This window comes from Lepus europaeus, chromosome 14, assembly GCF_033115175.1.
Source record: "Lepus europaeus isolate LE1 chromosome 14, mLepTim1.pri, whole genome shotgun sequence".
Taxonomy (NCBI): Eukaryota; Metazoa; Chordata; class Mammalia; order Lagomorpha; family Leporidae; genus Lepus; species Lepus europaeus.
In genome coordinates, this window is record NC_084840.1 from 92,194,218 (window position 1) to 92,219,288 (window position 25,071).

A 25,071-nucleotide genomic window follows, 5' to 3' on the forward strand; every position below is an offset into this window, starting at 1 on the left:
ACACCGCTAGCACTGATTACAGACCTCCCAAGTTTCCCAGGGTGTGTGGTGAATGTTTATTAACTGGCACGAGATACACATAGGCAACTTTATGATAATTATAAAACACTGCTTATTGCAAGGTCCACATAACCAACCTATCCTTGAAGAACTTCACTGATTTTTTTCAACTTTTTCTATCTGCAGCCATCCTGTGGTTGCAACTGATTGATGAGTGGCTGGAATGCTGGCTGATGTTTTCATTTACATTAATGAGACAGAAGAGAACAATCCGCACACATCAGCGCTTCGCTCGTGCCAGTGATGGAGCGGACTTCTTTGCTGAGTTAGATAATAGTTGTGAAGACCAGAACAATATTGCTTCAATTTTTTATGTCGTTCACTGCTACAGGCACGTTAATCTCCCTGAGCATTTTTCCCATCAATTTCTTAAGTCTGGAAAAATCAACAAAATAATAAAACAATCCCTGACTTGGTCTAAATACTGCCTCTGTGGCCAATCTGAAATTAGTATGATGTCACTGAATGTAGGATTGGGAAAAGATATGTATAATACACATACTATAAAATATATACTATTATATAGCGTTTCAACCACATAGCACATTTAGTTCATAGAGAACACTAATGTAATAAAATAAAAGAGAACTAAGTTTAGACTGCTATGTTTTTAAATATCAGCTGGAAAAATAAAGGATCTGCACATTCATGGCGAGCCCTTTGTACCTTTCTCTTCCTTATCGTGTTGCTTGTTGACGAAGCCAGACTCTTTCACCTCCTGGGTTTCTCGGAGTGGACCGTCTTGATCTCATACTCAATGTAAGTCTCTGTCCTCTGTTTCCTGGAAGCTAGACCCAGAGAATGATTCAGACTCAAGGGTCATGTCCTTTGACAAAACCCCAAGAGGCCTTGCTGCCTTCCATCAAGATGCATGCAATGTCTAGTTATTTCTCTTACAATGACAGTAGCTGTTGATGCTTGATGCCTCTATTTGTCAACTGAATTATAAGGTGGATATAAAATGGATATCGTATCATTTTTCAATTACCAACTGGAAACTTTTGGATTGAGTTAGTTTCCCTCGTCTGCTATTTGGTTACTCAGAGGTCAAGTGCATACATGGAAATCAAGACAAACGCTCGATTCATTCCATTGACTGGTTTTTCAAAAGGCTATGAATGGATTCCCTCTCGTCTTCCTCAAGTGAACAATTTTCTTTTTAACATCTTTGTGAATCATGGGTTTCAATCTGCAATGATTCTTATTCCTGGACCCCAAACGCACCCATTTTTGCCAGTGGACTCTTCGACTTGCCTTCAGAATCCTTTTGACAAGATCCTAGTGATATCTGATGGCTTCCTGGCACGACAAGATCTTCCAGGATCATTTTGTACATTTCATGCCCCACGTCTGGAATCAGTCATGTCTCCAAAAAGCCTCGGTTTCTATTGCGAGGTGGAAACATCGGTTCATTTTCAAAGCAAGATGTGTAACTGTGAGTAGGCAACTAGCTAGCACAACAGCTAGGTTTCACATACCTAAAGTTCTTAGATAAACAGGATGTTAGCAGCCAAAACAGCTGAAGCAAATTCCAGGAAGACTGTAACCCTGAATACTCAGCCAGCAAGGAACTGGAGGAAGGGCCTGCGTGCCAGGAAACACCTATCTCAGTGTTAAAGGTGTGCCAGCCCATAGGGCACCTGGTCTTGCAAGATCTTTAATAAAGTCTCGCCTTTGCTGCACTTCCTGAGCCTGAGTCCATCCTTTGAGTGGGCAGGTGAGGGTGCTTCTCACACTCTTGATAACAAATTATAGTTCAAGTGGGTAGTTCACAAATGACATCTATGTACATATAGATATATACATAAAATACCTCATGGTGTCATGGTGATAGTCCCAATTGAATAGCACACTACAGAGTATTAACTTTTTCAGTTGTAACTCCTTTGTTCCATTCTGAGAATCTTGATTCTCAAGGACTCGGGAGATGATAGAATTAAAATATCTCGTATGTATTCATTTGTTTAATTTCCTATTATACAGTCCAGGAATTTTTCTAGAAAATGTCTTGGTAACGGTTGTTTTAGGCCAGTATTAGTTATCTGGTGTGCTCTCTCAATATATAATATTTTTTAATTTCAGGAAAGTTTTCTTGAAAAATATTTTTTTAAAGATTTGTTCATTTGAAAGTCAGAGTTACAGGTTCACTCCCCAGATGGCCCAACAGCCAAGGCTGGGCCAGGCCGAAGCCAGGAGCTTCCCACATGGGTGCAGAGACCCAAACACTTGGGCCACCTTCTGCTTTTCCCAGGGCATTAGCAGAGCTGGATTGGAAGTGGAGCAGCCAGGAATAGAACTGGTGCCCGTATGAGATGTCAGGGTTGCAGGTGGTGACTTTACCTGCTACACCACAACGCCAGCTCCTGAAACATAATTCTTAGTTTTTCGCTTGCCTTGGTTTTCTTCGTATAATCCTGTTCTCTTTCTTCAATGTCATTTTATCTTCTAAAAAAATCTTTAAATCTCTAGTCTTTGATTTTTAACACTTTCCTCTTTTGCATCTTTTATTTTTAAGCATCATCTCTTCATGTGTTGTTTCTTCTAGTCGACAATTCTGGAATGTTTTTACCGCTCATTCTTTCCTGAGTTCTGTCATCTTAGTTCTTCTAAGTCTGATTTATGTTGTTCTTTCATGTCTTGGAATTACTAAAGACTCACAGCTCATTTTGCAACAACAGCGCATGTGTTTTGGGCATGCTTCCATTTTTCCACAGGGATGTTATTCTGCACCTTGTTCTCTTTTTATATATATTTACTTTATATGTGATTTAACCTCAATACTGTTATGCTCATTTTTCTGAGCAAGTAATTTCCTGAACTTTTAGAATAAAGACAGGATGAGGAAAGCTTTAACTTCAGAGTGTTTGTGTGTTGCTTGTGCTTTGTGTTTACAGATACAGCAGCTTGTCTTCTGGGGGTTCCTGGGCTCCACTTCCCTGCACCATGTTGAATGAGATAATCCCTCTTGTCCAGTGCTCTCATCCTGTTGCATCCTCATTCCATTCTCAACCACTTGTCTTTGGCAGGAGGATGGTCCTGGAGGGAGCTCTGGCAAGCTGGTTTCCAGAACTCCTAGGGGTGCTTCGGCCTCTCCTGACCTGGTGGTTGCTTGAGGTCCTCCTGTTCCCAGGCCCACCAGATGCTACCCCTTGGCCTCCCCGTTTCTCTCACAGAAACCAACACCATGGAGATCCTGAAACAGTCAGTACTCTGTTCCCACCTGCATATATCTGTGAGAGTCCCTAGTCACCTAGCCTTCCTGTTGTTTAGATGTGGGAATTGGAAACTTACACTGTTGCCACACCACCTTCTTCCCAGAATGCTTTCCACATAGTTTCAATGCAGGAAGTATGATGTGGGTCACTCATGTGACACTTCTCTATTGCTGTTAAACCCATGCTTTTCCCAACAATTCACATTTGACAGTTTCATGCCCAGCTGATCCGTGTGCTGCCCAGAGCCAGGCCCTGTCAATGGAAACTATGCTTCATCAAAGCCGTCAGCCATCCTTGTATTTATTTGACAAACATGTACTCAAAAGTTAAGTCAATCTCAACACATGCCACCCAGTTGTGCAGTAATGAATCTCAACAGAGGGGAAGACCATAACACCGGCATCTGAGCTGGAAGCAACACTGGAGAGCTACTGAGACGATCATCACCAGTTCACCTACTCAGCACATACATATGTCAGAACTTAAGAGATGCCACTGTCACATCACCTAGCTCAACGCTTCAAACATGAGAGCTCACTGTTAAATCCCCAGAGGTTAACACAAACCTGAACACATACTTAACCACCTGAAACAGACTTAATGCATTTGTTCGATGAATGAATGAAAACTATAAAAACTTCTTACAGATTGTTTATATTAAACCCATCCCAAGCACCTCTTGCTCAGTGGGCGGTGTTTCAGTGCTGCCCTTTGTTTAAAATCACACCATCATGTGATGTTCGTTTTATGGAACCTGCCTACTGAATATGCTACAGGTATTGGCAAGAGTGAAAAGATGGATAAGGAACTCTGCTCTTCGTCTCGGGTAATGCTCAGACCACACTTTGGTTAATATTAAGAGGTCAGGAGACAGGGACGGGACCAGAGAGGGCAATCCTAAGATGTAGCCAGGTACATCAGATCTGGCTCTTTAACACAAGGGCTGAATTCCGGGACCCTCATAGTCAAAACTGTGTCACTCAAGTATGTTGGGATGCCCCCTTCTCAACACACTGGTGTTGGCTTCCCAAGGTGGGTCTTTGATCCCTTACGTTCATGAACTGGACAGTCTGGACACAGGGACATCAACAAATCGTACCACAGTCACTGAGCAGCCACTCAACTGTTTGAAGGTCAGCACCAATACAGAGATGTGGGCAGAGGGGAAGAGAAAAAGAAGAAGACAAGACAAAGCACATTTCCTGTTCATGATGCTTAATGAGAGGATGGGAGGAGAGTTTGGTGAGTCAGTTTCACGTGATTGTTAAGCTTCTTCACCCTATGGTTTGCTTAAGTCTGAACTGTCCTTGGGTTAGATTAGTTAGGGGAATCAAGAAACTATCATACCAGGAAACCTTCACAACAGGCATGAAAATACACCCCATCAGCAACAGCTTCTTCAACCATACGTTAGACTTGTGTGTTCTCAACTACACATGTATGCACCAGTCCTGAAAGAATTTGGCCAGGAACCCTTATAACATCACGTTGATACAAACAAGTGCTAATTATCGTCTACTGTAAGTATGAAGCCATACCCACGTTTTAGCAGGTAGCTGGTGCAATTATGTGTACACCTGCCGACTTGCTTTGAGACCACCAATAATTTCAGCTGCCATTTAAAGAGAAGCTTTGTCATAGACATTCTCTGAGCTCTTCAGTGCTTCATACAGTGCGTTATTAGAAGTCTGCAGTACATAACAAAGTAGCCTAGGTCCCAAGGGCATGCGCCAATTAGAACCATTTCTTTCACTAACTGTTGGGAGACAGGTTCTAAACTAAGGTTTTAGAAAACCTTTCCCATCAAAGAGAAAATTTCTGAATTTAAATGCAAGAATGTCCTGACACAAACGTCTAAAATAGCATCTCAGAGTGTAACATTCCTAGATTTCCCAACAAGAACAGGGTCTCCTAAGGAACAGTTTCAAAGTGGTTCTCGCTGACTTGCCAGCATTTTCATAAAATTGTAAATCAAAGTTCAATCACATTAACCTCCCTTCCAATCCCAAAAGGAGAGCAGAGTGGGACAAATATTCAAGTGTAGAAGTCCTAGCTGACGGTGTCTGCCCTTAATTTTAAGCTCTTCAAGCATCAGGTACTTAGGTAAGCATGAGGAGGAGCTAAAACATAATAAATAGTTTTCTATGTCATGTATTTTTGTAAAATTTGCACGCAGCAATTGCTTCCTCCCTAGAACCTACCTTCTAGAACAGTGCTGTCCAGTGGAGCTTTAGAACGGACATGTTCTATCTGCATTGTCCAACATGGCCGCCATTAACTCCATGTCACTTCTGAGCACTGGAAATACGGGGATAGTGTCTAAATAGCTGAATTTTTAATTTTAATTAAATTCTGGGGCGGGCACTTGGTACAGTGGTTAAAACACCACTTGGGGTACCCACATCCCCTAAGGGACTGCCCAGGTGGGAGTCCTGGTTCTACTTCCACTTTTAGATTACTGCTAATGCACACTCTGGGAGCCAGCAGGCGATGGCTTACATAGTTGGGTCCTGCCACCATATGGGAGACCCAGATTGATTCTGGGCACCTAGGTTGGGCCTGGCCCAGCCCTGGCTGTCGCGGGTATTTGGGGAGTGGTCCCAACAGATGGAAGATGTTTGCCTTTCAACAAAATGAAAATAAACCTTAAAAAATTAAATCCTTCAGAGGATATACCCAGAAGTGAGATTACTGCACCATATGGTTATTCTATTTTTAATTTAAGGAAGCTCCATACGGGTTCCCACAGCAGCTCACTCTTTTTACATACCTGACAGTACCCAAGGGTTCCAATTTCTCCACATGCTTGCCAACATTTATTCTGCTTTGTTTTGTATAACACCCATCCTGAACAGTGTGAGGTGGTACCTCATAGTTTTCTATGTGTGTGTTTCAACATAAGAGACAGAGAACCAGGGAGTAACAGAGACCTACCCTAACACTGATTCATCCTCAAATGCCTGCAAGTGCTGGGCTAAAGGTGGGGGCTTGGAACTCAATCCAGGTCTTCCACGTGGGTGGCAGGGACCCAACCACCCGAAGTCTAACTATTACCAGATGCCTTCTAGGGTCTTAGCAGACCCTGGAATCAGAAGCTGAGGGTAAGACTCAAACCCGCGTACCCTGCCGCAGGATACAGGGATCTTAAGAGACATCTTCAGGGCAAGGCCAAACGGCCATCTTGGTATCTCATAGTTCTGATACACAATTTCCCTAAAATCATTAGTGCTAGCATCTTCTCCTGTTCTAGTGTCCATCTGTCTATATTCTTTGAGAAATTTCAGCAGATTATTTTATTAAGTTCTAGGAGCTTTCTACATATGCTGGATATAAATTCCTTATCAGATAGGAGGGCATTTTAAAAAGTGGAAAAATGAAATTAAAAGATAATGAACATTTCCCCTGAACTTCCTCAAGTGCCCTCAGATACAATTCGCAACCATTTTCTCCCATATTCAGAGTTGCCTTTTCGATATGTTTTAATGCCCAAGTTTTTAATTTTCATGAAACACCCTCTACGTTTACTTTTGTTGCCTTGCCTCTGGTGCCATATTCAAGGGCTGTCAGAGCCAATGGATCTGGAAGAGGGATCAGTACCTATCTGTCCAGAGCAGCATCACAATCACTAAGACCTGGAAGCACCCTTTGCCACTCATGGGTGAGTAGATAACATGGTGGACACACACAACAGAATACTGCCCTGTCGGCTCCTGTTTGCCGTAAGTGAAGGCAGACACCCATATTAAACAGAGATTAGTGTGCACAGTGGGCTGTCCAGGGATGTCAGTGCGTGGAAACGGACCCACTGAAGTCTGATTATGCACCAGGAGTCGGGTGAGGGATGCTGGCTTATATTCATGCAACGCAGAACCAGGAGACCAGCAGAATGCACTACTTACCCCTGCCCCCTCTATATTCATAACAGATGTACATAATATCTGAAAGTTAAAAAATGGAAGCTTCAACATGTCACATCAATAAAACTCAGCTTCAAAGTAGATGACAATAGGCAGCAAGGAACTTGCTTCTTCCTCAAATTATATTACTGAACTTTCTGGAATATGCCCTACAGGAGCCCCCGATCACATGGTTTCACTTTCCGCAGTTAGAGTTCACTGTGGTCAACTGCTGCCTGACAATACTGGAGAATTCCAGAGCTAAACAACTCGTGGACTTGGAGCTGTGTAGCATGCTGAGTGGTGCCATCCCACTGTCCTGTCCGGGACACTATCATTGCTTTGTGCAGCGTATCCACAGTGTATATGCGACCTTCCTATTGGTTACTCAGTTGTGTCTCAGTTACCAGATCAACCAGCACAGTGCCACAGTTCAAGCAACCTGTATTTTAATTAGTAATGGACCCAGGGTGGAAGAGCCTTGATGCGAAGGCGGCACCAGGGCATCAATCACCAAGGGCAGGTTTACTCTGGTGCTGTGTGGCAATGCTGCAGGGCGTACAGGAAAAGACAGGATGCTTCTCCCTCAGTATGTGTAGGGGTCTGGTTCCAGGACCCAACCTCCACAAAAAACAGCAAGACCTGCAGATGCTCAAGTCCCACAAATAAAATGAAATAGTATTTGCATGTTGTCTGTGCACAAATGAGGGTACTTCAAAAGATGCATAGAAAATGGAGTTAAAGGGTGAGTTATACCACATTGCTTAGAGAATAACAAGAGAAATGCCTATATCTATTCACAACAGACCATTTTTTCCCCCTCAAATACTTGCAATCCACAGTTGGTTGGGTCCATGGGTAAGGAATGCTACAGAGGGCCACTTGCACATGGAGCCAGGGCTCAGGCCTATCTGTGGTTGTAGGCATCCTCCAGGGGACTTGGGATGCAACCCCATAGATAAGGGAGAACCACTGGTCTTACATGACCACACACGCCAAATAAAAACAACCTAACTAATGGGAACACTGCTGCCCGTTAGTCTGAGGCTCACTGCCAACGACCAAGCACATAACTTATGTGCTGCATAAGCAAAACAGTTCACAATCCAGGCCGGCGCCGTGGCTTAACAGGCTAATCCTCCGCCTAGCGGCGCCGGCACACCGGGTTCTAGTCCCGGTTGGGGCGCCGGATTCTATCCCGGTTGCCCCTCTTCCAGGCCAGCTCTCTGCTATGGCCCGGGAAGGCAGTGGAGGATGGCCCAAGTGCTTGGGCCCTGCACCCGCATGGGAGACCAGGAGAAGCGCCTGGCTCCTGGCTTCGGATCAGCGAGATGCGCCAGCCGCAGCGGCCATTGGAGGGTGAACCAACGGCAAAAAAGAAGACCTTTCTCTCTCTCTCTCTCACTATCCACTCTGTCAAAAAAAAAAAAAAAAAAAAAAAAAAAAGTTCACAATCCATCAGGGTCTCGGGTATTTCACCCCAAAACTTAAGCTATGATTGTGAGGGTCTCTGTTTTATCAGCCAAGACTGAGTTTTACTTGAGCATCCAAGATTCTCATTTTTCCTACCTAAAAATAAACCATCTCTCAAAATGTCCAGGAGGAAAAGGACGTCTTGGGTGCTACGTTAAGTATTCACTGGTCACCACACCACAACTGCATTGCGGCTCTGAGTGCTACGGCTTCTCCAGGCCTGTGCAAGGGCCCAGCGGATGACAGCTTCTGCAGCGTCATTTGTCTTCCCAGTGTCACCACGGATTTCACCCCCATCCTGAGGTTCACGATGACATGAGGAGTTTCGATGCAACTCGCGGTATGAGCCACCGCCTTCAAACCACCTGCGACTGGGGGGCCGGCACCCATAGTTCAAGGCCTCTCTCAAAGATGCCTTTTCTAAAAACTCTGAGCGAAGTAAAGGGGAGGGAGAGTGGAACAGGAAAAATAAGCAATTTTCTAACGAGGTATTGCAGCGACTGAACAGGTACCTTGTTCCACAAGTGCGCTGCTTCTCAGAGCAGCAACATGCCTTTCTCTTTCCTTTCCTGCTCTTTTTGTTCCTGGGGGAGGAGGGGAGCAAAGGCGGCAAGGACAGGTTCTTCTAAGAGCCATGCTCGCATGAGGCTGGTTTGGGAACCTGGGCCTGGCTGAGGCTCACAGCCGCGGCGGGGCCACACGCCTTCAGCGGAGGGGACTCATTGGGATTCTCGGGCAGAGCCCTGCTGTCGCGGGCAGTTCCAGGAGCCTCATTAGGTATTCCCCAGCGCCCCCTCCTTTAGGGCACTCAGGCTGACTCTGCTTGGGAATTTCCAACAGATTCAAACACACCAGGACTGGAAGGCTTGCCACTTGCTTGTTTTCATTTTCTTTTTAGACGCAAACGAACGCTGCACTTCGGAGGACTGTCGCACTGGAATAGTTTTAAAAACGGAAAGCTGTGCCCACCTGCAAGATTCTATGGGCCAGGCTAATGTTCCCGCTAAACGCTCTCTCTGGTCCTACGCCGGGAAGTGCTCTCTGCACACAAGGATCATTACAGCCGAGGGCTGGAGTTCAGAGAGAAGAGCGAACTCCATCAAACCTTACTGTCTACCCATCCTCTAGACACATGCGGTATTTGAACATTTGCGTTTTATTAAACTGGTGACGGCGTGACGCCCACTGGACTATTTTTATTTTCTTCTTTACTGAAATGACATGTTGTGCACTCCTCTGGGTGTTTAAAAAAAATGTTTAAAGATGTTTGAGAATTAGTGTCATGGGAAACTACATGTTTACTTTAAATATTTAATTAGAAGCCTCTCCCATGAGCTGGGAAATCATTTCTTGGCACACTTAAGGGGCAACATTTCTCCTTGTACTGCTCTCTTAACTATCCACTACTTCGGGTGTGCAGAGAAGCTTGGAATGAACCTAAAATAGCATGGAGACCTCCGGGTATCTGCCACTGTGACGACGGGGGTTCTCGCTTGTATGGAAACGACAGCAGGCAGCCACACATCCATGCCTGCATACGGTGCGTGTGTGTTACACAGTCTATCTTGTCCCAAGTCCAAAGTTTGTGCTTTGCACATAAAAGGAAAAAATTCAGATCTGCCTCCATCTAATTTGTACCCTTATTTTCTCCAGAGAAAAGGTAAAAATTTCTTACAGCTGTAAAACTTCAATGAGTATTTTTCTTCTAGTGGAGAATACACGCTGAACATACTTTTTCTTTCACCTCTCAACTAAGCTTTTTTATGACGCTCTGAAGCAAAGCCTATTCATCAATGAAATTCTACAGATAATTTTTATTTTGCTTTTAATGTATTTTCTACTAAAAAAAAAATCAAGCTGTCGAGACAGGAAAATATTACTGGTTTTGTTATTACAAAAACAAGTGAGGGTTTTTCAGTTCACCAGGATGAACACACAAGACATTGCTCTCACTGTACACACAATGTTACAATCGGATGGTTAGCAGGATACTAACAAGACATCAGAGACTTCACACACACACACACACACACATATGTACTTTGCAACAAGAAACACAGAGCAATTTTAATCTTTGATATGTTCATGTCCACCCTTGGGGAAGAATGTTACAGAATTGGGTCGTAGTATTCTCCTGGTAAAAACTCCCTTACAAGAGCGAGCCCTAAGCACACGTTCTTTGGGACATCTTTAGGCAAATGTAAGCATTCAGATTTGGGGCTCTTTCTGTGACCCAAAACGATCTGCTTTAGCTGACAGTTTGGTTTGGTATCAATTTAACAAGATCACAACAACACACACAGTCTTATTTTGACCAAAAACTCAGGTGAGAGAGGCTTTTAGACAGACCATACAAAAAAAGGATTTGTTCCCCAGGAAGGCAATCTGTAAATTATAAATTCAATCTTAAGAAAAGGAATCCGGGCCACGAATCATTTACTTTTCAAATGTTGATGAAGAAATAAAAAGTATGTGTGGGGATGGGGCTGTGTTGGCATGGAAAGTAGAAGGGTGTGAAAAGAGGAAACCATATTCGCCACAGGAAATATTGGATTTGGTTGATTTTTTAAAAATGAGGTATGAGAGTGTGCCAGTAAATGCAAAACCAAACAAACAAACAAAAACTAAGAGCCCAAATGCACGTTTCCAATGGAAAAATCTCTAAACCTCTTAATAGTTTTCTTTATTAGATTAGACATTTCATATACAGCAGTTAATCTAGAAAAATACATTTAAAAAATTTTCAACAGACCATGCTCCCTGTAACAAAACCTTCCAAACCCTGTTTTATTGTACAAATCAATCTACATTAGTAATGTAAAAAGAAATTCTCAAATTTAGCAACGTCATTTTCTATCCAATGTCCATCTAATGTACACATGGGTTTCTACTATTCAAACTAAAGAGTTAGACTTCTGTCATAAATTTTTTTCTAACATACTCTGTACATATTAAATAATCTAAAAGATTTCTCTTGTAGTGCATTTACCATTAAACAAGTCTAGTCAATATTTTTTCAGTACCATTGGCATTACAGTGGTTTGCCTGTCCATGTAATCAAAATCTAAAAGTGCACACAGTTAACTCTCCCAAGTAACGGCCTATCTCTGGAGGAACCTACTACTCATGGAAAAGATTACCAACAGTGTGATTAGGAACGCAGGGTTAGAATGTCCTCTGAGACTATACAACACAATGATATACACAGCTAAAGGACCTGGAGTCTTTAGCCTATATTTACAACAATGTCTATTTCCACAGGGTCATACCAAGAGCTCAGTATGGCACTAGATATAACTAGGGTTGTTAGCTACAATTCAGTATAAGCAAGACAGCTCAAAAAATACCCTGAACTGACTGATGCTAACTAGAACTCCAGTACATCACAGTGTTTTAAGTAGTATTAGTGTGCTGCCCAGACGCGCAACTGAGACACCCAGTAAGGATGCTGTGCGACACGGACAGACAGCAAGCCTTCGGCAAGGGTTATGTCTGGGCGACAGCACTTAGCCATGCATGCAGAAACCCTGAAGAGGAAACGCACAGGTTTCAAGACAGGTATACTTCATTTTGTTTAAAATGCCCGAGTGGTTACGTGTTGTTCTACCAAGTGAGGAACCTACAGATCATGAGAAGAAACTCTACATTATCCAGTTTGAGGGGTGGGGGAAATGTAGTTTTCTTATCAAATTATCCAGTGTATATGACTGGTTAGAATTGTTAAGTTTTGATTTCTTTCTCTCTCTCTCTCTTTTTTTTTTTTTTTTTTACTGAATTCCAAGTATGAAATGCAGACATTCAGGATAAATGAATTCCATATTACACAGTTACACCTCCTTGTGACAAAGCAGCAAATATGAGGGCCTAATAGGCATCGTGACGCTCCCCTTCCCTTCTGATCCCTCGAAAAAGTGCAAAATCAAAGAGTCACTGCTTGGTCCAAAACGAAAACACACTGTGGACAAAGACGTGAAATCCGATGGAGCCCAGCTTCTGCTCCGCAGGTCGTCCTCAGGAAGAATCAACGTCCGAAGATGGAACTTACTTCCAGGAGAATTAACTCCACAATCTGATTCTGATACACAGTATGAACCGCTATGTTGCCAGTCTCTTTCTCTGGTTTTAGTAAGGTGGGACCAAAGACAATTGCTATACTCTGGTAGGTCATTCGGTTTTTTTCTCCATTTTCTATAACTCTGAGAGGGGGGAAAAGAGGTTGTTAAAAGCCAGCAGGGAAACTTTTTCACACTGCATCATGAACCTAACTGTTTGCATTGAGAAAAGAGAAATAACACTCATTCTCCCAAGACACATAAAGTCCTGAACCAAGGAGAACCCAGTCTGAATGCCGTGTGAAGCTTTTTTTTTTTTTTTTAATAAACTCAGATGAAAGGGTAATGACACAAGAGGCCTTCAAAAAGTTTGCAAGAAATGCAATTTGAAAAAACCTGAAATTCACGCACAGCTCTTTTCACAGTACACATTTCTTGGTGAACTCCTGAAGACCTGTTGGACACACTCTAACAAATCTTAAAAGTGTGAGATTTCTGGCTCCTTCTATAAACAGGACACAGACTCAAAGTATTAGCTACGATTCAGGCAGCAGTGGTCACTCCCCCAGGTGGATGGGGGGGAGGATTTCACCAGGACACGGAGACTGAACTTTTTGAATTATACTGATTTTATATTATTTTTGCAAAAAAACAAAAATTTCCCTATTGGGATTACTTTAGATTCTAAAGTTCTTTTTATAAGATGAAAACATTCAGTTATTCACATGTCCAGAGTAACCCAGAGCCATGGTGGCTTTACTTGAGGTATCACACTTACGGCTAATCTCATCTTTGTACGAGTAGCAACAATGTGCCAGGCTCCACACACAGGACCTAGTGCATTTTTCACCCTAAATCACTTTACCCCCGAGGAACTGGTACTAAAGGAAGCTGGGGGAGCATCCTTTCACAGTCACAAAGACAGCAGGTTGCATGGCCGGAATCCCGACCTGGTCTGAGTGACTGTGACTGCCAGGGCTCCCTCTGCACTACGCCATAACTCAGACCGCCCTTCCCCTCTTACCTTTTGAGATGTCTAAAAAGAATCTGCATTGTATCCTGATTAGGCTTTGGTAACTGTCTGATTAGATCCTTAACAGCAGCGACTCGCTGTCTTGGTTCCTGCTCTGGAAAATAAATAACAAGTAGGTATTCGGCAGCCAGCACTTAGGAAACTGAAAGCAAGGACAGTTTGGAAACGGATATTTGGTGATACACAGTGCCATCTGGTGGTCACATTTAAAATTTCTGGAATAAAACCATCTTTAAAGTGCGAGATCAAACAACACGGCGGCATCATCTACAGGAAGGATTTTCAGTATGTAGAGAAAAAACAATGGATTTACATACTTACTAATTGCATTAACGAAATCATTAAAATGATTAAAGGTAAAAAGAGGCTCTGGTAATTCTCGAAAAAACATTTTGAGTGCTCCGGTGACAACATGAATATCTTCCCATTTGCTGTCGGTCAAGTCCAACTTCTCATCTGGGAAACAGAAGGCATCGGACATTTGTAAAAATGGCCTGGAGCCAGCTCTGAAGGTGGCGAGTGCGGCTCTTGGCTGTGACAGCAGGCAGGACAACCTTACCGTGGTTGACTGCAAATCTCAGCTTCTGGATCACAGCGAGGTTGCCGCTCACTCTGTATATCCCGTCGACATCCAGACCTGGGGGGAGGCACAACATTTCAGGTTTACAGGATCGGTCTGCGCCTCTGCTGCCACCTGCCTGGGCATTCTCACTCGCTAGCCTTAGTCTAAAATCAAATGCACAAATATTCTTCTCCGAACGGCTTTTACACATGCTTGGCAAGGGCAGCGGGCTAGAAATTCACTCTGAATTCTGTTTAATAAACAGAAATAACTCTGCTTTGTGTATCAGGCTCAAGGAACACGTAACATTTGAAACTTAAGAAACACCAACAATTTAAGATAAACTTCTGAAACACCCGGGACAGTTCAACACGTAAAGGAAGCCAGAACGTCACACTGGCCTGCTATTTTTTTGCGCACCATTTTATAACATAAATGTACACAGTGAAGAACTCTCTTAAAAGTATTTGTCATATTAAGTGCTTGCAATAACTGCAATACAAGCAGATCAAAAGAAACATGCTCATTTGATAATTTATCTTATATGTGAAACAGAATCATTTGAAATTTACATAATTAAGCCTTAAATGTTTAAGTCTGCATGAGATGACAGTGCTGTATACATTTAACAAAGCACATTAGCTGAAGTGCTGCTCCCGTTTAACTTCAGACAAAGGCAAGCAAGCAGGGTGGTGTCGACAACTGTCACGTCGACAAGAGGAGCCAGGGGCACACGAGACCTGGAACTGGCAGGAATGACAAATTCTATTACGTTTTAATTGTATGAAATGTTTCTGATGACACACAGATCTAGGATGGTGTGATTACAGCTAACATACAGTTAATTTATTAAAAAAAAAAAAAACTAGTATAAATATTGTAAATGTTAAAATTAACCAAAACAGAAATTAGCTTGTCATGCTTTGCAGGAAATGATGTCAACATTCTGTACTTGACTGAACAGTCCTCAAGAATCTTTTTATTAACAATGACTGTACGTATTAATGGGCTGCAGCCTGACATTCCAATATGTACACACAGCGTCATCTCACTTCCATGGCTAACTGTGCATAAACGCGGCCCCCTCAGATCTTTGCACTATCACTTCTCAACAAATGCAGTTCCACAATCACCGTGTTCTTCATTTTAATCAAAGGCCAACTCCAAATGGCTTCAGAGAGTACCACACACTTAATCACTAGGATTAAAACATTCAATAGATACCTGCAGAGGTCTTAATTGCAACAGGTCTAACTAAGTAAGGGTTTTTTTTGTTTTGGTTTGGTTTTTTTTTTTTTTGTTTTGCAAACAAAATGCCTTTCTAGACATTAAGGAACTGCTGACTGCCTCACCTGGATTTGACGGTCAGACAACAGGTTGGCTGCTTAGTGTAAAAGAACAAGAAAACCAAAATCGGTCTCTTACCATGTTCCTCCACGTGGTCAATGCACAGCCTCACAAATGCAGGCACCGTGCTGTTCTCCCTCTGACACAAATTAGCAAGGTTGGCTCCAAACACCTGATCTGAAAGACATTTATTTTCAAAAATGAAGTGTTTTACTAAAATTTAGTTTAAATGCACTCGGCCTACTTTTTCAATTTCGCTTCAGAAAGCTGTTCACTGAGCCGGAGAGCCTTTGTTTCTCACTCCTTTGGAGAGAGCCAATTTTCCCCTCTCAACTAAAATGTCAGCCCCTCAGAAAAATCTACCGACCACTGTTATCTAAGACCACCCCTTCGGGCACGCTCTCTGATACCTGTGTCAGCATGATTCAAATTGTCTGCTCTGCCTATCACCTGAGTAGAAGTCTCAGGACAGGGACCAACACCTACTCACATCACCCAGGCTCACCCCAGCATTTAGCAAATACTCAACTACGCTACAAACTATCAGGACGCGCACACCCATGTCCTTCGTGGGCGACCATCTGACGTCACCAGACCCCCCTCAGCAGCTGCCCTTTCACTCTCAGCCCCACGGTTCCGATGTTCCACGGCAGTGCTAAATATTCAGGAAGGCCGACACACAGAGTATTTGATGTGGTGAGTGACATCGCACGGTGAGAACAGTTTACGTTTCTCAATGAAAAGGTGTAGGGAGCAAATGAGCAGCTGTTACTATTCATTTGTTTGTCAAGCATCTTTTTATAGAGGCCTAAGCTTGCCATGCAAATTCATATTCTTTATTTGGGAATACCCATTTATCCATAAACTATTTTTTTAAATCCATAAACTATTTTTAAAGATTCATTAATTTATTTGAAAGGCAGAGTTATAGAGAGAGAAGGAGAGACAGGGAGTGATCTTCCCTCTGCTGGTTCATTCCCCAGGTAACTTCAATAGCCAGGGCTGAGCCAGGAGCTCCATCCAGGTCTTACATGTGGGTGCAGGGGCCCAAACACTTGGACCATCTTCCGCTGCTTCTTCCAGGCCATTAGCAGGGAGCTGGATTGGAAGTGGAGCAGCCAGGACCCGAATCAGCACCCATTTGAGATATTGGTGTCATAGGCAGCAGTCTTACACCACAATGCTGGTCCCTACCTTTAACTCTTAAGGCTGCTGATTTAATTCACTTAAACTCTGTTGAAAGGTCTTTTTTTTTTTTTTAAAGATGCATTTTTTTTTTAAATTTATTTGAAAGGCAGAGTTAGAGAGAGAGGAGAGACAGAGAGAGAGAGAGATCTTCCATACAGTAGTTCATACCCCAGATGGCAGCAATGGCCAAAGTTGGGCCAGGCAGAAGCCAGGAGCCAGGAGCTTTTTCCAGGTCTCCCACATGGGTGTAGGGGCCCAAGCACTTGAGCCGTCCTCCACAGCTTTCCCAGGAGCATCAGCAGGGAGCTGAATCAGAAGTAGAACAGCCAGGACTCCAACCGGCACCCATATGGGATGCTGGCATTGAGGCTGGAGGCTTAACCCACTATGCCAAGCATGGCCCCTGACAAGTCTTAAATACCTTTTCAGTGCAACTGATCTGTGTCTTTTTAGTTTAGATGTTCTGGTGATGGCTATAAAGTTTATAGTTCTCTTTAGCCATGAATAAATGTCACTGCTTTGAGGCATGTAATGCAGGAGTTTACCCTTGGAATTAAACATGCTCATAAGAACTAAAGGTATACACAAGATTATGTGATTTTAGTTTTTAAATTATTATTTATTTCATTTGAGAGGCAGAGAGACAGAAACAGACACACAGAAAAGGAAACCTCCCATCAGCTGGTTCTCTTGTCAAATGCCCAGGAGTCTGGAACTCCATCTGGGTCTTCCACGTGGGCTGCCTCCCAGGGTATGCCACTAGCAAGAACCTGTAAGTGGGAGCGCAGCCAGAACCCAGTACTCTGATCCGGGCTGCGGGTATCCCAAGTGGTGGCCCAACCACTACACCTGACACCCCGGTATGTGACTTTAAAAAATGCTATCTAGAAAACATCTTGTTAGTGCATGGTGGCGTTTATAAGAGAAAGAAAAATGTATAAAATAATTAGGAAAAAGACCTCTGATTCATTTCAAAATTACCTTAAATGCAGTGGAAGGCAGATAAATTAATAACAGAATCATTTGTTCAATTTTTCTTCCTACCTCGTAGTTTTTTCAAAACACCTGGTTTCTTCTGATCTTTGCGGCTCAAAACTAAAACGACGCAGTGTCATTCGTGAGTCTGCTGCCCTTCACATCCAGGCACCTCCTCTCATACAAGCATCTCAGCTTGGCGTTTACGTCGGCTCAACGCTTCAGTTAAGTAAACTTCACGTGTGTGTTTAAAAAAATCCATTTTCATTACTAAATGTCTTTCAGTCACTGTAACTGAAAACTTCACGAGTGAAGAACGAGACATGTTCACAGTGTGGAAACTGCCCCGTTTTTTATTTGAAACGTCTTGTTTCTGACTTTGGCCAGTGCTGATCGTCACGAACATCCCTCCTCTTACCCACCTTTAATATACCCCTTTTCACGAACAGCCTGCAACGTGGGGCGTCGTGTAAGAAACTTCTTCAGGTTTTTCTTGGTTTTTTTCTGTTCTGAAGAATCTATGCTGGACACTTTCATAGCTTAACACAGACAGACAGACAGACACATATAAGCATTTCGTAAGATAAACAAGTTCTGGAAAAAGTCTCTCCACCCAGCACTCCAAGCCCACGAGGAGCCTCAGAAAGGCCACTGAAAATGTGCATTGTCTTCTAATTCCATTTTCCCGCAAACTTCTTGACACCCCCTCATATCCACATCCTGTGTCAAGGTAACAGTACAAATTCAGTTATTCTAGCTTCAGAGTGGTGAAAGAGTACCAGGAGAGGAACCAAATTAACACAGACCTAACTGAAAAGACAAACGCTTCATTTCGATCACTAAAAACTGACCAAAACCATACCTCATTTGGTGTATACATCGAGACACTCAAGTTATTCGAATTTATACTTGTTATTTCACAAATGATTCTATTTATCTTGACTCTGTCAGTGTTAGGGAGTAAAACCAATCACCAAAACAGACAAATCCATAGAGTATCTAACAGATAAAACACTACTGGCCTTTTTGAATCAGGAGATTGGAGATATATATAAGGGGACTTGAATGAGTTCATGAATAATGGAATTAAAAATTAAGTTTATTTTAGTGCAAAATTCTTTTGAAATTCATGCACAGTATTACTCGATACTCATTTTCCACAGCTAACTCATCATCATATCCTGAGCTAAGAGAGGGAGCACCTAGAAAATGTTGCATGTTGTCTTCAGTCCTGGTTTCTTTTTCAGATACAATTAGAAAAATTCAAAAAGCACTATTTCTTGAAAATAACTCTGGGGAAAATTGACAGCACAGAGAATATAGTAATAAAGTATAAAAATATCAAATTTTTATACGTTGACATTGTTATAGGGTGATGATAATGTCCAAAATAGGCCTAAACTTCATTAGAATGTAGGACAACAAAAGTAGAACGGATTTTGTGACCATCAGTTAATTGGAAGCCCAAAGAGTGCTCAGTTAAACAGGTGGATTTGTTTAAAAGATGAAGCAGAAGTCAGAGTCATGGGAGATGGCCTACTTCAATGCCATTCCCCGGGTGCCTGCATTAGAAAATACTTCTTCTAACATCTCGGACTTTGGCTCTGCTCCTTTCAAACCTCTGGGTTGGAGATGTGAACGCAAACACCCATGCACGTGCACAGACATAGGCCGCTCGCCATCACTGCCTGGAGCAGGAAGGAATTATGTACACAGCCTGTGACCTGTCGTCCTAAAACGCCCACAATGCCCTGCAGAATCTTAAACAGTAACTAGGTATGTTTAGGTCAACAACATTCAGCTTCCTCAAGGAGTATGTTATAATCATTTTTCCTCTTGAAGTATCACAATACCTTAAAATTAACAGGATGCCACAGGAGTGCATACCATAAGGTTGAAAAATCACAATAATGAGTTAACAAGAGAAGGAAACACTCTGAGACTGCAATTATTTAATCTTTCGGGTTTTTGGGTAACATTGGAGATTGCACTCAGGTTTTATACACGAATTTATTTTAAGTCTGAAAAGTTCCGAAAACAAGCTTACTCAAACCGTTAGCCCAGAAACTTACAACGGAGTTTTCTGAGGTCCTTCTGGTCCTTTTCTTTATCGTGCTTTTCTGTTCCTGGTGAGTCTGGCGTCTCCTCTTCAATTGCCTCTTCAGTCTCTGCCGCCTGTTGGTTAGCGATTCCCCGAACATTCATTACTTCTAATTGTACTGCAGTTGTAACACACAATTCTCAGACCAACCAATGAAATGACTCACCAATGATTTTAGGAAACCAATTAGTACACAATATGTACAGCTTAGATATATGGTCTTAAAAAAATACTCTGGCATTAATTTTCATTCACAAAAAACACAACACATTGCTGATAATTCACAGGCTAACGTGTCTACTCATGAGCCGCAGCGTCGGACCCCCAGCGTGACTGACCCCCTTCACAGTTAAACTGGTTACAGCCTGCGGTGATACAACACCATTAGTAACCATGGGAACAGTGTCAGGTAACACAGCCAGACTCACAGATGTCAGACACTGAAAGGAAGCCAAGATTGTACCCCAGCCTCATCAAGGCCACTAGCACAGGCTGCAAAACTGGACGGAGCTCTCAAAACGGTTTTGCTCTGCACATTGAGGCCTTCATTCCACCTGGAATTTATATTTTGTGCTCGGTGCAAGGAAGGGCTCCGGAGCCCTGGGATAGCCGGTCACACCATGTATGACAAGCGTCTCCTTCCCTCTGCTCTACAGAGGTGCAGCTGACAGAGGGCATCCAGAGGCACACACATCTGTCCCCAGTTCTTCACTCTGACCTACAGGCATGGAAGCTTATCCCTGCGTTCATACCACGCTGCATACTAGTACAGCTCTCAAAAGCCTAGGACAGAACCAGGCCTGGGTCCTTTCACTTTCTTCTTCATGACCATTTTAGGTATTTCTTAGGCCTTTGCTTCTCTATATAAAAATTTAGAATAAGCTGGTCAAGTTCCATCAGAAAAACTACTGGGATTTTGAAAGAGGTTCAAGAGTCTCCAATCTACACATTAGTACAGCCTTTGTAAGGAACTGTACCTTCACACTATCTTTTTATTGTTACTTGAGAGACAGAGACAAACACAGACAGGACCATTTGCTGAATCACTTCCCCAAATGTCTACAATGGCTGAAGCTGGGCCACACCAAAGCCAAAGGCAGAGAACCAATCCAGGCCTTCTAGGTGAGGGGAGGACCCCAACTCACGGGGACTGCTGGAACTGGGAGCAGAGCCAGGACCCGAACCCAGGCATTCCAATATGGGGCACAGGCATCTTAACCACAGCCAAATGCCCATTACTGAATCCTTTAATCCACGAATGAACACGGTACGTTTGGTTTGGCATTCTTCTGTGTCTGTCAAGAAAGCTTTGAAATTTCCCCTGAAGAGGTCTGCCATCAAAATGGCCCCAACAGTCAGGTCTGGGCCAGCTAGGAGCCAGGAGCTTCTTCCGGGTCTCCCACACAGGCAAGGGAACCCAAGGCCTTGGGCCATCTTCCGCTGCTTTCCCAGGCCATAGCAGAGAGCTGGATCAGAAGTGGAGCGCCCATGTGGGCTGTCGGCATTGCAGGCTGCGGCTTCACCTGGTACACCATGATGCTGGCCCCTCCAGTCACTGCTCTGAGAAGTGCTGTGTACCTTTCCTCTTCACATTCACCACAGCCCATCACACCTGCCCTTCAGTCGCCTGTCTGCAGTAATCCTGTCTTTGAGTGTAGCCTGTGCACAGGTAAGTGCAGTTTCTGGCTGTATGCCATCTCCCTAGTGTGTAAAGTGCTCATATTGTTGTTAAACGACTCACGTGTGTGCTTTGAAGAGGAAGTCAACAGATGACTGGGACTAGTGCAGAAAAACCATATGAGTAGAGCAGAGGGTACATTAGGTCGTTGAATTTTTTAAAAAGCATTCTTTTAAAGTTTACTGTTTTATTTAATTGAAAGGGAGAGAGAGAGAGATGAGGGGGAGAGAGACAGAGACAGAGATAGATCTCCCATTTACTGGTTCACTCCCTAATGTGCCTGCAAAGACCTGGGCTGAGCCATACCAAAATCAGGAGCCTAGAATTCAATCCAGGTCACCCATGTGGGTGGCAGGGACTCAAGTACTCAAGCCAGTATCTACTGCCTCCCAGAGAACAGATTAACAGGAAGCTGTAACCAAGAGTGTAGCAGGTTAAGCCAGCGCCACCCGCAACACCAGCATCCCATATGAACACTGGTTCAAGTCCTAGCTGTTCTGCTACCAATCTAGTTCCCTGGGGAAGCAGCAGAAGATGGCCCAACCGCTTGGGCCTCTGCCACTCACATGGGAGACCCAGATGGAGTCCAGGCTCCTGGATTTGGCCTGGCCCAGCCCTGACTGTTGCAGCCACTTGTGAAATGAACCAGTGGATGGAAGATCTCTCTGTCTCTCCCTTTCTCTGTAACTTTGCCTTTCAAATAAATAAATAAGTCCTTAAAAAAGTGGAGTGCAGACTTGAACCCAGGTACTCCATGTGGAATGTAGGTGTCCAACAGCAGCCTCAGTTGATGAAATTAATGGGAGTGACAGAAGTTTTCTGAGCAGATTATAAAACTGGCTTTAGGAAGCTTCCTAGAGCAATATTAAAAGAGGGCTAGTGGGAGGCAAAATGAAACAAGGACATTTGTTTAGGAATAAAGGTCTGTCTGCGGTTCTAGGGAAAAACAGAAGGGAAGGGACAAGATTCAGAAACACCACACAATACTACAAATGCAAAGGGAGAATCTATATATAGCTTCGTGAGTAATTTGCCTAAAAAGGTAAAAGTCCCCTTTCCCTTCCCGTAAGCACGCTCTCTCACTTCTGTCTCCATCACATGATCCTCAACGACCCCACATGGTGAACGGTAATTAGGAAAACAGAGTCTAAAAATGCACAGCCCCCTAGCTGCTCACGACCGTTCTTACTAATACGGCCTCAGAAAACAAAGAACCCTGGGGTTCTTTTTGGTGGTTGTTATGTAAGTAAGAAGTGTACCAGGAACTCAAGGGTACTGCATACTGTCGAAGGGAAGGCGCAGAAAAACTAGAGAGGTGCCACTGGAACAGGAAAGTGCTAATGCAGAGACGACAGCTCCATCCACTTCACAATTTTGATCACTTCCTGTGTATCCAGTCATGGAATAAATACTACGTAAAGCTGGCCTGAATTCAACCACAGATCAAAAATACCTGAAAAAAAACTGTATCTGTACTGAACATGCACAGAAAATTTTTTTCTCTTCCTTGTTTTCCTAAACAACACAGTGTACCAACTGTCCACACAGCATTTGTAAGTATGCTGTACTAAGTATGGTAAGTAATCTGGAAAGGATTTAAAGTACACAGGAGCAGGTGCACAGGTGGGAAGCAAAGACGACACCATTCTATTTAAGGGACTTGAGCATCCACAGACTTGGACATTCCAAGGGCAGGGTGTGGAACCAAACTCTCACTGATTCCAAGGTCCAAGGGGTGAGTGTATAAGGCAAATTTCATTTCAAATCCACTAGTAGCAAACATCATATAAATGAGAATTTTAAATAATTTAAATCACTATCCCCAGGGACTGCTGAGTTAACGACTGTGCTTCCCACTTCTGCCCCTTCCCTCAGATATCTATATGGCATCTTTTCACAGATAAATTGGAAGCCAGATGTGCAATAAGCAATTATAAAAGGGAATCTTACCTAATTGAAACACATACCTGATTACTGATTGTACTACTAAGAACTTTAAACCAATCATTGATAACAGTGTCATTATCAGACTGAATGAGCAGTTCTGTTCCTTGACGAGTTTTCAGCTTCAGAGAGAAAGGAAGGGAGAAAAGCATGGTTAGTGCCTTCAACAGAACACACGCGCACACTTCAGTCAGGGCTGCCAGACCACCTGCAGGTTATCTGCCATACGCTATGCCGACAGGACGAGTGGCTGCAAGTCCCACACAGCGATGGAGTACACTTTATTCATTCTATAAAATCTGAAGTTGTTCCTCCTAGTAAAATCTCAATGAAAAGCTAATAACCCAGGACCCCAAACTCTGTTATCACAAAGCTTGCAAAAAGTTTATTATTTAAAAATTAGTTAAAAGTGGTACACTTAAAATTAGAATTGAGGCATAATTCACTCGTAAAGAAAGAAAATGCTTGATATTTTTACAAAGCCTGACAAATTTATCCCTGGTTAAAAAAATACACAGAGAAAAGAATACACAAAGGGCTCAAATTTTAAAATTTCCTACTTAATAAGCAAATACTATGGCTTAGTAAAAAGAGCACAGACAATAAATATCACCCCTTGGCGCAGAGATAATACCAAAGTCTCAAACCACGGTACTATGTATTATTCTATTATGAAGTCAATAATAATTTATGTGTAATCGCTGTGGTTTGAAGCTTTTTACACTTGACTGAGAAAGGTAGTGTAAAGTATTCTTTAAATAAAAAAAAAAAGATTTATTTATTTATTTATTTATTTGACAGGCAGGGGGACAAATAGGAAGAGACAGAGAGAGACAGAGAGGGAGGAAGGGAGGGAGGTGGGGGGAGGGAAAGACCGATCTCCCATCCTCTAGTTCACTCCCCAGATGTGTACAATGGCCAGGGGTGGCCCATGCAGAAACCAGGATCCAGGAACTCCACTGAGGTCTCCCGCATGGGTGGCAAGAACCCAGGTACTGGGGCCAGGATCTGCTGCCTCCCATAGTATCAGCAGAGAGCTGGATCAGAATCAGCAGAGCCAGCACTTGAACCAGACAGACACTCCAGGATGGGACGCATCCCAGCCAGAGCCTAACCCACTGTACCACGGTGTCCAGCCCAGCACCCCTCTGATTTTCTGGTTGACAACCGATCACTTTTTCCTCAGAGCAGCATGTGGCAATATTTTCCAGACAACATTCTCAGGGATGCATTCCTCAAACATCCAAAGGGTCTTCAAAAGATCTGTGGCAAATGTGTATTTCAAAAAAAAATCTTTGCACCTAATAGATACCTTCTAATTCTACTTTTCCACAAACTTTTTGAAGTACTGTTGGAGTTCCCCAAATATGAAATGGTATTCCCCAAAAATGTATTTTTAAAAAACTATATAGTATTAATTTGGAAAATACTGGATTGAAGAAAGTCTTAACAAGAGTCCATCCTTCAAGACCTCCTGGGCCTTCTGACATTCTAGGATGCTCTGTGATTTCTCTAAGATGAGAATAGAAAATATATTATTTCCCAAG

The 25,071-nt window shown here is 43.0% G+C and overlaps 1 protein-coding gene across 3 annotated transcripts in view; it reads right to left on the reverse strand.

Moving 5' to 3' along the window:
* Positions 1 to 11,306: 11,306 nt before the first annotated feature.
* Positions 11,307 to 25,071, reverse strand: part of ARHGAP12 (Rho GTPase activating protein 12) — a 128,831-nt gene continuing 115,066 nt past the window's right edge. For all 3 annotated transcript variants that reach the window (XM_062211136.1, XM_062211134.1, XM_062211133.1), the window contains 8 exons: positions 23,548 to 23,646; positions 19,874 to 19,976; positions 18,224 to 18,340; positions 15,717 to 15,815; positions 14,289 to 14,366; positions 14,051 to 14,185; positions 13,721 to 13,823; positions 11,307 to 12,840 (listed from right to left, as the gene is read on the reverse strand). In XM_062211136.1, the coding sequence (XP_062067120.1) occupies positions 12,666 to 12,840; positions 13,721 to 13,823; positions 14,051 to 14,185; positions 14,289 to 14,366; positions 15,717 to 15,815; positions 18,224 to 18,340; positions 19,874 to 19,976; positions 23,548 to 23,646 (909 nt within the window). In that variant the 3' untranslated portion in view covers positions 11,307 to 12,665. The remainder of the gene's footprint in view (positions 12,841 to 13,720; positions 13,824 to 14,050; positions 14,186 to 14,288; positions 14,367 to 15,716; positions 15,816 to 18,223; positions 18,341 to 19,873; positions 19,977 to 23,547; positions 23,647 to 25,071) is intronic.